The following is a 16,065-nucleotide window of genomic DNA, read 5'->3' as shown; positions in this document are numbered from 1 at the left end:
CTCGGCTCATAAATGTAACATGGAGGCTGTAGATCCGGATTAAGCAACCTCTGCTCCGAATATTTGCAGGGGCTGCAGCCAAAATTAAGGTTACGTTCGTTTGACCTTTTGACTGTCGGACTGAGCTACGGGGGAAAGAGGAAAATAGTGAAGCAGCAGTATGGAGGAGGGAGGTATTCTGTTCCTGAGCTGCAGTCCGTGCTCAGACCAGTGCTGATGAGCATTTACAGAAACATGGATCAGCCTCAGCACATCTGGCACTTTGACCTGCTGTACCTGCCCCAAGGCTTTAAGGCTGCTTCCGCCTCATCGAGTATTCAGCACAATGCTTTCAGCTGGATCAGTGCATGTGCTGATTGTGCAAAATGATTGTGTGCCCGCATAAAAACATCAGATTGTAATGTATGAGATTGAAATACTATAAGGTTTAAAGGTTTTGTTCATCCACATAACAGGAAAACAGTTTTAATGTTATCTAATAATGCTACTAATTATATTTTATTCAATTTAATTTTTGATTAAATGTGGAAATTCTGTCAAAACCAAAACTATCTGCATTTCCTGATATCATTGGGGTAATAGACAAATTATAGAGATTTGAGGACAATTTAGAGCTTCAGATAAGTTTCAGAGTAATGACTGATGCACAGGTGTTTTGCACAGCAGATGCCCTAAAAGACAAACTACATAATACACACATGCATCAACACACACAATGACATTGTGCATACACACTGCACCTCCCAGGATGTGATCATAATTTGTTAGCCCTCGGACCTCCGATCCTCAGCATTGCAAATTATCTCGAGAGAGAAATTGTGGGATTAGGCAGGCTAAAATAAAAAAAAATAAAAAAAAACAGTAAAAAAGACAATAAAGGCAAGCAGCATAGGTAAGAGGAAATAATTGTGGAGCAGCAGTGAGACATAAACGTCTCTGAACCCTGATAGAGCAAACTGTTGGTGTCACTGTGGCGCTGATACCCAGTGAAAAAATTTCAGCTTCTTCCAGTTTTTCCTTCATATACAGCACACAAATATTACACCATGGAGTATATTTCTTCATGTTGAACTGATGTAACCTGCAGACATATTTCTTTTTCTCTTGTCAGACTACAATACATCGTTTGTCATTGTCACCTTTGTAGTCCAGTGATTTATGTGTTTAATGCTTTGCTGCTAACCAGATCTCATTGAGAATAATGTTAAAAACTAATTAAAAAAAAAGAAAAAAAGAAGAGTATGCCTTACTTCTTTCCTTCCAGTCTGCACAATATTAAAGATAAAAAGAAGAGAAGTTTAAGAAGCACTTCAAGGCATTCCAAGATATGCATTATAAATGAGTCTTTAACTCTGACTCCTCAAACTTCGCTCAGTTTACTGAAGGGCCAGGGTCACTGACCGGATCGGTAGCTTTTGGCAACAGCTCCCCTCACTGGTGACTGCAAGTGCTGGATCTGCCCAGCTACAGAATACAGGTTGTAATTATTTATAAAGGACAGCAAAATCCTGAAAAACCTATGATGCAACAGCCCAGTTACTGATAACCTGCTGCTTGTATCAGTCCAGCTTTGTTCAAAACAGTTTGAATCAGAAATGGTTAAAATCGATCAGGACTGAGCTTAACATTAAAAGCAGCACTCTAACTTGTTGCGTATTGATGTTGTGATTTACTTAAAACATTAAAGTAGAGTTTTCACTACACACACACTCTTGTGAGGTCTGTCTTTACTGCCTAATAAAAGGAAAGCTTCAATGTCTTCAGTATATTTTTTACAGTTTGTCCATTTAGTTGATTGGCAGCTCAGGAAATGGTATCAGACTGATGATGAAGGTGCATTTAGTTTCTGCACTGAAGCTCTCTGTGATATCACATCATCTTCATCTGGAACTGAATTTTGACTAGTTTAGAGAATTGTAGGCGTTTAGTTTAATGCATGTTTTTTTCCTTAGTGTCCTGTGATATGATAGAAAGGTCCCGCTGTTTGTGTGGTAGGTCTGGACATCTGACTGTAGAGCATTAGAAACATTAAACAAGGAAATTCTGCAGGATATCATCACAGCAGGGTTAGTGTGAATTCAGTCGTAATCAGTTGGATTGTAATAAAATGGGTTGAATAAGTTTATAATGAATTGTATCCAACTTTATAATACCAACTTGGATTGAATTGAATCATTATGATTTAATAAAATTTGTTTATATTGTGTTGAATTGGACTAAACCAGGGGTGCCCAAGCCTTCCCCAACACACCTGAATCTAATGAATGGCTCGTTACCAGGCCTTTGCAGAGCTGAATGACATGTGGATGAGGGAATTGAGCCATTTCATTCAGGTCTGTTAGAGAAAGGCTGCATCTAAAAGTTCCAGGATAGTAGATCTCGAGGACTAATTGTATTGGGATTCCATTGAATTGGATTTGAATTATTATGATTAGATTATACTGACTTGGATTGAATTGGATTTTAATGTACAGAATAAAATCAAACTGTGATGAATTGGAATTGATTGGATTTTAATTTGATTATTTTGAATGTTGGATTTATTATCATTGCACTGTGTTGAATTAGACAGAATTATAATGTATTTCATTAATTGATTTATAGCAATAGGAAATAATTGGATATTAATTTTTTTATTTATATGGATTAAAATTATTTGAATGTATTTGGATAATATCTTAATGGGATGTAAATTGAATTATAGGCCTAACGAATTGTTCACATTAAGTTAATTAATATTTTTGTTGTGGGTTATGATTAATCTAAATTATCTAAATTATGAATGGATCAAATGGGACTGAATTGAACTTTTCTCTGAACTGTGTTAAAGCTGTGAATTAATGAAATTAAATGAAGTGGGTTACTTGCTGTTGTAATCCAGTTTTACATGGACTTGTCTGTGTGACTCCACCCAGTTGATCCCCACATGTCCCACTTTGTTGCATCATATTAAAAATGCAGCTAGAAAAGTGCACACAATGTTAAATGATTGTCTGGTAGAAGAGCAGGAAGCAGTGAAGGAAGATGAAATGGAAAGGACATTTGACGAAGAGCAAAGAGTCTTCTAGTTTAAGAGAAAAATACTTGAAGAGAGAAAGCTGGAGAGGGAGGTTGAGGGCAGGAGGGAGGTGTTCGCTGCAGGGCAAAAAGGAAGTGTAATATAGAAAGCAGGGTCACAGCATGAGGCAGAAAGCAAAGTGAGAAAAGACCCACTGTGGCAGCAGGGAAGAGGAAACGACAGGATCTTTCTGTTCTGTCTTTGTCTTTCCATCAGCCTCACTTCCTCAAGAGTGACTGTACATCCATGATGGTGTGTGTTTGTACCCATGGTGAGATGTGCACTGGTTCCAACTTGGCGGAAGGCAGCGGCGGCGGCGTGCCCCTGTCTCAGAAAGGTTCATTTACTTGAAGTCGAATTGTGTGGAAGCAATTCGTCAAGACTGTCAGGGGGTGCCTTTGCATGGATGTATATGTCTGTCTTCACGTCATGCTCCGATGGTGGGCATCATCTTTAATTTAGAAGTCGAGTATAAGGCTGTCCAGAACACATCCTTATTTGCATTTTTCTTTTTAAAGCTACCCTAGCTTAGAATAGGAGGAATTTTCTCACGAGTCATGTCCAGGTAATGGATGCATAGCTTTAACTGTCTGTATTCTATGTGTAAAGTCCTCATTTATGAACCTTTAAAAGTCTTTTAAAGCTGTTTAATATGGTAATAATGATTATAATATGTATATATATATACTACAACAAAGGAGAAGAGCCATTTAAATTAAATTAAATGACAGACATTTAAAGGGCCGGTTTCAGAGACAGGGCTTGAGGTTAGTCCCAGTGTAAAATGGCTGTTAGCTGACTTAACTCAGTCAGTTTCAGAGACTTGGCTTAAATAAATCCCAGTTTATTCTGGATTAAACTCAACCTGATGCAAGAGCGATCTTGCATCTGATAGTAATCTGATACTAAGTTGATTCTGAAAACAAATCCTTTAAAGGGAAAGGTTTAACTACTGCTTAGAAATGTTTGCTGGGGAGTATGAACTATATAAATTATTTAAATTCAGACCGATATGCTTGCAGACTCATCTAGTTAGAATTTACTGATTTATTTTGATGAAATAACTTGTACTGACTTTGCAAAGGACATGCTTTAGAGCTAATTTCCCTGCTTGAGCAATGACCAAGAAGGACCTGAACTCAGATGTTTCCACAATGCAGCACTTCAGTTAGATAAGCTGCATTCAGATATGGAAGATACTGTTTGTTTTTTATTTCTTTCTATTTGATTGTATTTGTTATGCACTAAATAAAAGCTGCTTGACTGGAGAGTTAACCCAGGCTTGTTTTAAATGTAGTTTATAGTCATTAAAACACACTCATGTTTGAATACAAAGAATGTATTTTTACTTGTCATATTATCCATTACACAGTTGTTTCATTCATGTTTCTTTTCTGCACCATAGCGGTCTTCAGTAATTTAGATTTTTGCTCAGGGATTTTTTTATGGCTAGCTTCTAGTGGATGTTCAACGTTTCAGGTCTCTGTCAAGAGGTGACGTGTTGTCGTTGCAGGAATAGAGGGAAGACATTCACGTTGGACTGCATCTTGTTATCTGTTTAAATTACTTTACTTTTGGAAAAACACATTTTTTAGACCTACAAATAAGTTAATTTATTTAAAACAAAAAATGTATTGTTAGGAATAATAACCTATTATTATTATTATTATTATAATTATTAATTTTATAAAAATACATTTTTTATATAATTAGACCGTCAGGAGGTTGCTGGTTCTTTATTTTTCCAGACAGGAAACCAGTCAGTTTATCAGACCTGTTTTGTCATGGCGGTCCCCCACAAGTTTTAAACCACTCCCTTCTGGTTTCTGCCTTTCATTTTTTAAAATTCCAGTTTCAGGTTCTTGCAAAAAGTCTATAAAGGCAAGTAAAATTTAATATCAGAGTATAAACAAGACAAGTGTGGAACAGATATTAGTGACTTAGCTGAAGTTGTTGAGGTTATGTTTTCATTTGCTTTTTTTTCTCTTTATCAATTGCAGCTTTATGGGTTTGATATATTTATGTAGTTTGGCAAAACTTGTTTGAATAAAATATTTTCATCATTCTTTTTTTAATGACTTCTTATCTCTGCCATTGTTTTATTTTCAGATTCACACCAGTTCACGATCTTTTTGACTCCATTCAAGCTGTTTGTTATCACTACGTTTGCTTTGCTTAATTTAGGACTCCGTAGTCTTAGACTATAATTTTAGACCAATATTAGGAAACTGACTTTAGTGTGCCAGTTTAACTAGTACTAGTCCTGGTTTACTCTAAACCCTGTCTCTGAAACCAGCCCAATATGTTTTGTTTTTTTTAAACCACAAATGAAAATGGAGGCTATCATCAGCTCTGGAAGCTCAGAGCAGTGGATCGTTGGGCAGAGGTGAAAAGTATATTTTATCCGTTTCCAGTTATCCTCCACATGACCCATTACACATGACTTCATCCATATATCTCTTTCTAATAAAAAAAAAAACAAAAAAAAAAAACATGACAATAAATCTGAGCACAGGCTCAGTTATTTACAGCCGAGTTGGTGAATAGCAAATTACATTCATTAACTCCGCAGGTGGCAGGTGACCTTTCACCTCAACGTTTTACATAAACGCTGGGCAGCAATGACCTCAGCGACCCAAAAGATGATCGGGTCGGTCAATGATCCCCACCAGAGCTTAAACACCTGGAAATCACAACCGACTATTCCCAACTGATGGAGCCAAAAAGGAATCCATTACTTTCTTTTTATTAAACACATAGCAACGACCTGGGAGACATGTACGCTTGGGGTGTAAAATATAAGAAGCGCACACATTTTAACAGCACATTTTCTTCCTTTATAAAAACTAGTTTGTGTGGGAAAAGGCAAAGTCGTTGACTCCAGATGGTTTTCTTTGTGGTCTATGTTTATTTTTAATAGTAGCCTGCTCCATCTCTGTCTCACTGAACACTGGATTGTTAGTGTTTTAACTGAACAGCATCTTAATACAAATTCCAAAGGTTTGTTTTAAATAATAAGAATAAGATAGCTGGTGGCTCTGCATTGGCTTTTCATTCATTAGGTGTCAGCAGAGATGGGTATGATAATGAATTAAGATGCATGCATCTCCTTGGAGTTATTTCCAAACTACTGATATATTTTATGAATAGAAGTGATCATGTTAAATCAGCATGGGATATTTTTTGTATCTAGCCCGTTCACACCATTTGGGCTCTCTGTGGATTTCTGAACCTAATTTTGAACCAGCTGGCGCAATCATGCTAAAAATGAAGTTGGTTCAGAGCCTGAAACATAGTTTTTTTTTAACTGGAACCAAAATATAGAAGTGACGGGAAAATCTAGATGATATTGTGCTAGCTCTGTTTCGTAAACAAAGACATTATGTGTCAGAGGGTGAGTTTACCAGAATGCCAGTACAAATAAACATTAAACTTTAAGTAAAGAATGAACATTGCAACAGTAAAAAAAAAAGTGATGCATGCCTAGTACTTCCTCCCATACAGGACGAAGGTTTGCAGATTATCTGTTATTTTTCTTTGGCAGTCACTACTGTGACGTAAAATCTTCCCACGTTGGTTCCAGTTAAAGTGGTATGAAAGGCTGCTAGTTTGCCAGGAAGCACCAAGTTTCTGAGACTCCAGAACGGAGGCAGGACCAGGACAGTGTCGGCCTGAAAGAACTAATCAATCACTTGCTCCTAAATTAAATTAAATTAAATTAAATTAATTAAAATCGTATTGTGGCAGAATTTGTGATATTGGCCAAATCAAATAATTTTCCACTGAATCAATATATTTTGTATCATTATCAAATTTCAAATAAAGTTTTTTTATATGGCAGGACCTTTTTTTTTTCACCAAATCAGACCCAGCTGACACTGTGACTTGCAATGTTTAGAGCATTCTGGTAGTAAATATCTGAAGGATAGAAAAGAAATCTATGTGTGATCCTCCAAAGTACAAGTAAAGTTTTACCAGTAACCAAACTCACAGATAAAGCAGTGCATAGCTAAAAAATATAGAAATATGCCAAGAATATAACAGAAGGTCAGTAACAATAAGGAGGATGCCATGGGTATAAACTCTGTCAGGGAAAAGAAGAAGAACAAAAAAAAGAAAAAGACCTGTCAAGACATGGTTATCCCTTCATCCCCACACACTCCTCTCCATCCTTCGATCCTCCATCCCTTCATCCCTGTACCTAACTCCCATCAAACCTCACTCTGACTGACAGCCGTCCCTGCGAGGCCTCGTTGTCTGAGAAAAAAAACATGCATACACACACCCACGCAAGCATCCGATCCGATGGCGTGACTCTCCCCCGTCAGCTGTGCCCCTCTTGTGTTTTGCTGCGTTCTGACAGGCCGGTGTTGGCTCGTGTTAGCTTGTGAATGTGTTCAGGGCTTCAGGGGTCAGAGCCTCAGCGCCCAGATGTGGACTCTTACTGACGTATCTGGTCAGGCAGAAAGCGGAGAGAACAGTCATGCACATGTGCACTAGGTGATAATAAAGACCTGCGTGTGCATAGACACGCACAATTCAGCATGTCGCGGCGTATGGAACTGCTTAACTTGGATTAGTTAGATACAGTGGGGACTGAGCAAACAATAACAGAAACAACTGCATAGCAATTTCTCTTTTTGAAATGATGTTCTTTTTATGATTTAGGATTGAAGTGAATAACAAACAAATGGCATGAGGAAGTGCTGCATTTGAACTGCATGATATTTTAGGATGACAATGAATAATTGATATTCCTTTTGGAAGAGTATGAACCTATACAGACATTAAAAGAATAGTTAAACAGCACACTGGAACCTTGAATGACCTCACAGACAGAAAAAGTAAATCCCCACTGTGTCTCAGACACAGACTCAAAACTTTGCCAAGTTAATTGAGACTGTCAATATCAGCAAAACTGAAGCAACTAATTGGATGAAAGAGATTGAGTTGAAAAGAGATGAAAAATTCAGTCACAGAAACATAGAAAATAGTTGTTCATAAAAAATCCAATAAAGACGGAAGAATAGTGTGTGATAAAGTGGAGTACAAACGTGCAGCAATACCAGCAAACTAATCATGAGGAAGAACAATAAGAGGACAAAGTCAGTATAATTAATGTGTGTGTAGGTGTGTAGTTGGATTCTCATGAGAGGAAAGACGAAGAGCCTGTTTACGCCCTTTATTTTTGTCGAAGCACATCCACTGCAGCCGCCCCATAAAACTGCACCTCCATTTATTAACTGAGTATCACAGGTTTATTAGAGGTCTTGAAGGCCGTTTGAGGCATAGAGACTGAGTTGTGATTGCTGTGAAAAGAGGAACCTGCTCGACTCAGTCTCTTTTTTTTTTTTTTTTTATATAGCAGTACTCCGAGTTCGCTGGGCTTTCATGCGCTGCCAGCCGGGGCGGCGACCTGCACAAAATCCCACACCTTCCTCATTATGTCATGATGGTGTAGCAAACCTTCATCTCTGCAGTGGCACAGACACCCAACCCCCCCCTCCCCCCAAAACACACACACACACACACCATCACTCTCCCGTCCTACGCAGAAATAATGTGTTCCTCAAATCCCAGAGAGGAAGAGAGACAGCCAGCTTTAAGCTGTCCACTAAGTCTAGGCTGTATATCCATGATATATCTCACCACTCTGTTTGCTCAGCTTCGGCAAAGCCCATTGTCGTTTTTGCATCTTTTTCTTTTACCCTTGTTCTTCTTCCTAGAGGAAATCTCAGTGTTTTACCAGCTTTAAGGGGGGGAAAAATAAGGGGATAGTTTAAAGTCAAAGAGGCATATGCATAAAAGCAACCGCCTGTGGATGTGTCTGGTCAGGGGAGTGCATGTATAAAATAAAAAGTATCGATCCAAAGAGAACCAGTGGTTACTTTACGTTCGAAGTTTATGAAAATTAGCTTTCCCTCCCTTTCTATTTCTTCTCTCCCTCCTTCTTGTTTCATTGTCCTTCTCTTTCCTCTTGTCGTATCTATTTCTTGTTATCCTCCCGCTCCCTGGCTCGCCTCCCTCAGCCCGCCTCCCTGCTGCGTACAAACACACAGCTCATTTTTGTCTCGCCGCCTCGCCTGCTCACTGGAGCCTGCTGCTGCTGCTGCAGACTGAGAGGACCTGAGGACACATGTGGCAGCCTGCCAAACCTGTGTGTGTGTGTGTGTGTGTGTGTGTTTTGAATCACTGGTGTCTTTATCCGCCAGCTATGTGTGCATGTTTGTGTATGCATTCGTGTTTGAGAGCAGAGATCTGGTGAACTGAACATGTTTCAAGTATCTTCTTAATCACACTGGTCCATCACATAGAAATGTGTCCAAATTGATTTGCTCATTGATTTAGTGATTCTCCTACACTGTGAGCACATGGTGCATGTTTCACAATGACTGTAGATGGGTGGGTTTTTAACTTAGTGCTTGCTGTATTTGCAGAAATGAAGCTTGGATGGCAACCCCATCGGTTTTGCTAATTGAGTTATACTTTCCCATTTAAAGCAGAAGTTTCCTGTGAATAAGAAGAAACTTTTCTGTTTTGCATTTGCATTTTCTGACAAGCTTATTGAACCAGGAACAGCCACAGCCTGCTAAATTCAAAGCATTTGCAGCCTGTTCCAATGTAAATGAAAAGTTGAATAGCATCAGCAGGCATGGTGCAGAGCATTGTAGACACTGGTTACTGCTGTCTGTGCAAACAAGGTTTTGGACTCACTTTTACTGATGGAGAGCTTTCCTAATGACCTCTTTTCTCCTCTCTCTTTCCTCCCCTTTCATCCTCTAGGTGTAGCAGAGGTCATAGTTCTGGTGGGAGGGCGTCAGGCTATCGGGATGAACCAGCGCTCCCTGACAGCAGTCACCTGTTTCAACCCACAGAACAGTAAGTGGTACCCACTGGCCAGCCTGCCCTTCTACGACCGTGAGTTCTTCAGCGTCATCTCGGCAGGAGACAACATCTACCTGTCAGGTGAGCTAAATTGTCCAGTCTGGCTTTGTAGCCGTAATCATTACCCTCACAGACATCCTTCGGCACAGAGCAGGAGGGTTTGCAGAAGATGGATAAACTTAAATGCAGTGCAGCTTTGAAATTTAAAATAGACTTAATTAATACCCTGAGGGAAAATTATAATGTTGTTAAATGTTGTTTGGAGTTTTTGTTGTTTTTGTTTTTTTCTTTTTGAGAAGTAATTTTGCAACATATTGTACCAGAGGACGAAGGAAGGACTTTCTCTAACTTTGTCTTACAGCTTCTTAAAAAAGCCTCTGACTGAACACACAATGTTTAGTAGCTTCAGACAGTTGTTCAGTAGTTCAGAATGTTGTTTCCTCACTGTGTTGTGTAGAGAGTGTAAAGAATTGCCCATAACGTGCAGTTCCTTTCCTTTTCTGTAGCACGTCCAAATTGAACAAGAAAACATTGCAGGACCTCCCCCATTTAGCTTGCTGCTAACTTTGTTGTCTAGATCTGCTTGTACAGTCTTTAATCATTTGACAGCTTTATATATATCTATATATATATATATATATATATATATATATATATATATGTGACCTTCTAGATAGATAGATAGATAGATAGATAGATTGGTTGATTCTGGGTGTTTCATGTTGTCAAACACTGCTGTCATAGCAATGAAGATAAAATGTTGAAATGTAAATTTCTGGGTCAGCTCCTTAATAAATCTGTAAGAGAGATTTTTTTTTTTTTTATCATTATCCTTTGAGAGGTTTTAGTTTTTTTGTTTTTTTTTTTGCATGATGATCAATTAGCGATTTAAATGGTTAAAAAGAGGCTCTTTATTCCTTTTTAAAAGTTCATGTTTGATATTCATAATCTCTTATTGAGGACATTTTTCCTCTGTAGCCACGGTGACTCAGAAAAGAGAACCTGCCCGTTCCTTCGCTCACTTCATGTGACCTTTATGAAACATTTAGAGTTTTAAAAGGGTGGCAAACTCTGAACCTACTCATATATTGCTTTGAAAGCTTTTTCTCAGCCCAACATTGCAGACAACTTTAATGCCTTTCTTTTCAGAGAAGTCGTTTTTGTGTATAATGTCTTTTCAGTCTATCTTCTGTAAAGGCTTTTTTTTTAATACTTGACTTTTTCTCTGCCTGGCTTTACAGCTGCTGCAGTGTTCTGCAGTTTATTTTGTTCCATAGTAGCCCCCTGTGCACTCTGTGACTTCCTCTACGTGACACCTTTAAGTCGCTCCTTCAGAGGTAAACTGAATTTCTCCCTCTGCGGTCCATTTGTGCAAGCATCTTGCACAGTACTCAGACCCTCACATTGCACCATGGAAATGCAACAGGATTTGTCCTGCATGTACCTTTCCTCTCCTGCTCCTTTCATATAAATGTAAATTTGTGTTTGGCATTGGAACAGGTCTGCATGTGTCCACTGGGAGTCACACAGCCAGTGGGGAAATCAGTACTGTACAAGCTAGCCAATCAACAGTGCTGGTTTGTAACCTTCCTCGCAAGCCGCACAGGGTCACTGAGTCACGGCTGGTGTTACATGTCAAGCTACACAGCTAACAGGGCTGATTTTGAAGAGAGACGAAATGAATATAGTTTTCTTGGCTGGCTGGTTGACTGGTCAACACAGCAGCAAACAACTTTTAGTTAGTTCAAGTTGTCCACGTCTGTCACTGTTCTTACTGATGGATGGAAAAAAACAGTATATTTACCCAAGTATTGAGGATTTGAAAACTGTACAAGAATATAAAGAAAGAAAGTTTTGTATAGAACATGTACAGTCTTGAAAAGAGAAAATTCTTCTTTGAATTCCAAGGATTTCTGTATCTAAACAATAATCAAAATAGTCAAAATGCAGAAACAGTGTGTAGAAAAAATAAAGTACACTTTGCTTCTGTCACAGCCAATCAAATGCACTTGATTATTCATTATTAGTGTGAACACAAAAGTAGACGTTTTGGCTGTTTGCTGGTCTAGAACATTCAGGTCCTTCAAGTGGAGATGCTTGAGCACAACATACAAAAAATATATTGTGTATACCAAATACCTCATACCAGCTGTCAGGTACAGTGGCGGAAGGGTGATGATGTGGGCTTGTTTTGCGTGTATGAGACTTGAACTCTTATGTATATCAAAATATGCGTCATGCAGTCTTTGGTGTGGTGTAGATTATATTTACGTCATGTTAAGACCTGTTAAGGACTAAATCATCTATTGTTGTTTCCTCATACATAAAACCTTAGAATTAAAAAAGAAGATATACTTTCTTTTTCACATAACTGAAATCTTGTTTCACTTTTTAACCCAACAGCCTCAGGTAATCAGGGGGTAAATAAAAAGAAGAGCAGGAAGAAAAAAGACTTGGAGGAGGAAAATGTCATACTAAGCCAGATTATGTCTTATTAGTTATTTACTTCAAAATACATACTTGTGATGAAGCAATAAGCGGTGCTTTGGATGAGAGAGAAATGTAAACATGTAAATGTAACAGGCTGTCTCACTCATAATGCTCATAATCCCTCTGTGCCAAGAGAGGGGGATTCCTTTAGGATGAAATGCATGATCTACCTGCCACTTTATCTGCTGTTATTATTTATTGCTACCATTTTTTTTTTTTTTTTTGTAAATAATGGATTTGTTTTATTTATTTATACTCCAACTGTTTTATTTCCCTTTGGTATTAAGACAAAAAATGTTCAATTTAATTTGGTGAAAACACAATAACAACCAGTATTCTGCGTGCATAGCTATTTCCACTGCCACATGTACAATTCATCTCTTCTGGCAACTTCTCCATTTTCTGTGCAGCAGTAATCTTACTGAATGTAACTGTTGATCAACACTGTTTAGCTCCTCCTTTGTCTTCACACATAGTCATTCTCATCTTCTTCTCATCTTTTAAGATTTGCAGTAAAAGCTCAAGTCCAATGCAGAGTGATAGAGGCTCCATGGACGTTTGATTTGATGGGCTTGACAGACCTGCAGATGAGAATTTATGGAGCAGGTGTAACATTAGCATGACTGATAAAGGTGTTATTTTTTTCCCTCTATTTTTTCAAGTCACAGTGGCTTGGTGAGAAGGGTAAAGAAACTTGGTGTATTTTAAAACTCTCCCAAAGTTGTTCAGTTTGACTTTACAGCAGTGGAGCTGTTAGTGCCTGAATTTAAAAATGTTTTCAGGTGGAAATATTAAAAAGTAAAGAGTTTAAGGCTCAAGGATCTGTATCCAACCAATAATCAATGTTCAACAAACTTTTTAGAAATCGCTACTCCCAGCAGGAGTTTTTTTTTTTTTTTTTTACTCCTGAACTTTTCAGTGGCGAAGATGCAATAAAAAGTTCCTTCAAGGGTTTGCTGCTGGAAATATTCTAATAATTCTTACTTTTTACGATTCAGGTGGCACCGAGTCGGGTGTGATGGTGGCTGATGTGTGGTGCTACATGTCCCTGCTGGATAACTGGAATCTGGTGTCCCGGATGACCGTGCCTCGCTGCAGACACAACAGCCTGGTATATGACGGCAAACTGTACACCATTGGAGGACTAGGCGTATCTGGGAATCTGGACCATGTGGAGAGGTAAAAATCGTTCAAACTTTACAACAATAACTGCTGATCAACTGCCATTTCTGATTGTGTGCGTACACAGCCCTGCAGAAGGAGGCGGATACCAAGCAACAGTTATGAGTAAATAAATATTCACACTGCACAGTGAGACATGGCAGATGGTGTGGCTTGCAATAGTGCGGTGCAGCATATTGCAAAGTGGTCAGACAGGTTTGTTAGCATTTTCTGGGAGAGCAAGAGGTGCAGAGAAATGAAGCTGAGCCAGAGCATATTAAATGGCCCCAGCTGTGAGCGTTGTGGAGCAACAGAGCGCCTCTGACTAGTTGGAGAGTGAGAGAATTTGCTTTCAGAGATCAGAGCAGTTAGTGTGTCTGATTCCATCCACTTCAATGCCAGCACATTGCCAACACTTCATTTGAACGTTGTACGCTATGGCCTATTCTTCTTATTTTCCTCCTTGAGCACTAAGACTGACACAGGCCATGTTCTCATGAAGACTAATTAATTTCTTGTGACGTAAAACATGAACACGTTAATAGTTTGATTCATAAGGCTTCTTTTTTTTGGAATGCTACTCTGTGGTTTCTATTTTTCCCTCCAACCTGAGCTGATGAGTGTGTTTCACCAGAGGGAGGGAGGGGGGATCTACCTCCCCTTACATGGCAGAGCAAGATTAACCAAAGCAATCAAAAGAACATTACTGACTATATTAGAGCAGGCCGCTGCCGCTCATTACCTAGCAGCTCAATTGATCTCCAAAGCTGTTCGCAATGCACAACAGTCCTCCAAATGAAACAGCCTAATTTGATATTTCCCTAAAATGCTGCTATACGGTGTCGTTATGACCGGGGGTAGATGGAATATTTGCCCCGTAATGGAAACGCATTTGATTCATCTGTCTCCAAGCTGCTTAATTTGAGGGCTGTCGGCACATCCAGGGCATTCCCGGCTCCAAAGAGATGAGCATGTCTTCATAGTGTTATATGTTCGTAGGTGTTTCTATGACTGTGCCCTTGTGTGTGTTTTTGTGCAATCATGAAGCTTCTTCCAAGGCCCTCAGCAACTGGACTCAATTACCAGCACCGTAAAACTTTAACCTACTTTGCCTCTCTCCAAGAACTACCAGAGGCTTCTTCTGTGTGGCGTTAATGCTCCAGTTAAGGTAGCACAGGCAAGGGAGAAATTACCCACACACATACAAACAGCCTGAGCTTGTATTTGGAGGGAAATGCACAGTACTCAGGCTAGCGGCAGACCATTTGTAACACAGGTTCAGAGTTGTCTTCACCTGCCTTATCATGTTAAAGCTAACAGGACTCTTAAGGTGTTTGGGGAAATTGTTGGAGCTGTCAACAGGCTTGTTTCTAAGCAACCAAAGCTTGTATTGTTAAAGTAAAAACTGAGTCTGAATACACATAAATCTGGAAACAAAATGATTGTGAATGCTTTTTGATTTTTAAAGAGGGACCAAACACAAACTCCCATTACTGATGCATCCGCTGATATACTAAAACTCCACATATTGTTTCATTTTCTCTATGATAATCATTACAGATGTTTTATTCATAGTTCAAATTTCCATTTAAATGTATTATAAGTGTAGCCTCTTGTTTTTTTACTGAATAAATGTGTTGACCTGCTGTAAATGCCTTTACCATCTACTTTGTTGATGAAATATTGATTAACCAGCTTGCAGATGCTGGCAGTGCGATTTATGGGGATCAAAACAATGTATTCAGGAGGAAGTAGGTGTCAACAAGGTTGTAAATATTAACTTTCCTGCAAACAAAAGTGTTTATATCTAGGAGGCTTTTCCTCCTCAGAATCTGTGATGTTGCATCGTCGATAAAACCATTCTGAGCGTGTGGTCAGCTCAGGAGTATTTTTTCATTGCATGACGATGCTACAAGCACGTGTTCTGTCTGTTGTACAGATTTGAACCTCTGAGTAATATTTCTGTCAGTTATCATCCTTTTAATTAAAACTGTCTGTAAAAGCTGTTCATCAACCAGGTAAGTTTGGAAAAACTAGTGTCTGGTTTTACTAAATTAATTAAATTGACACCAACCGAATTGGCCAGTTTTAGGAACAGATACTACAACATAAACGTGCACCAATCTACAAAATCAGAGACAACCATTTCTTTTCAGTAATGACCAAAGCAGTTTGCCAGGTGTAGTGTGAAAACTGGTGTAGAGTTGCAAACAGACAAACCTGCTGATACTAATCAGGAGCCTGTAAATATACAATGACACAGGCAGAGCTTGTAACAACACAGGGCGTAGAAACTAGAACTCCTTATACCTTATTTAAAATGCACTCTTTGGTTGTAATCAAAAGTGACTGTTTGCTTACTTTCATAATTAATTCCATACAAAGTTCTTTATATAAATAATTATAAAGACTGATACCTTTAATTATTACACAAAATTGTGTTGTGAAAAGTTCTTTGCAAAGGTCTTTAC

At 38.7% G+C, this 16,065-nt stretch overlaps 1 protein-coding gene across 2 annotated transcripts in view; it reads left to right on the top strand.

Annotated features, from left to right (window-relative positions):
* The window catches only part of LOC121633808 (kelch-like protein 29), a 239,518-nt gene that overhangs the window by 183,405 nt on the left and 40,048 nt on the right, over positions 1 to 16,065 (top strand). For both annotated transcript variants that reach the window (XM_041976071.1, XM_041976072.1), the window contains 2 exons: positions 9,842 to 10,024; positions 13,432 to 13,612. In XM_041976071.1, the coding sequence (XP_041832005.1) occupies positions 9,842 to 10,024; positions 13,432 to 13,612 (364 nt within the window). The remainder of the gene's footprint in view (positions 1 to 9,841; positions 10,025 to 13,431; positions 13,613 to 16,065) is intronic.

This window comes from Melanotaenia boesemani, chromosome 22, assembly GCF_017639745.1.
Source record: "Melanotaenia boesemani isolate fMelBoe1 chromosome 22, fMelBoe1.pri, whole genome shotgun sequence".
In the NCBI taxonomy this organism is placed as follows: domain Eukaryota; kingdom Metazoa; phylum Chordata; class Actinopteri; order Atheriniformes; family Melanotaeniidae; genus Melanotaenia; species Melanotaenia boesemani.
This window is presented reverse-complemented; position numbering and strand designations above follow the sequence as displayed.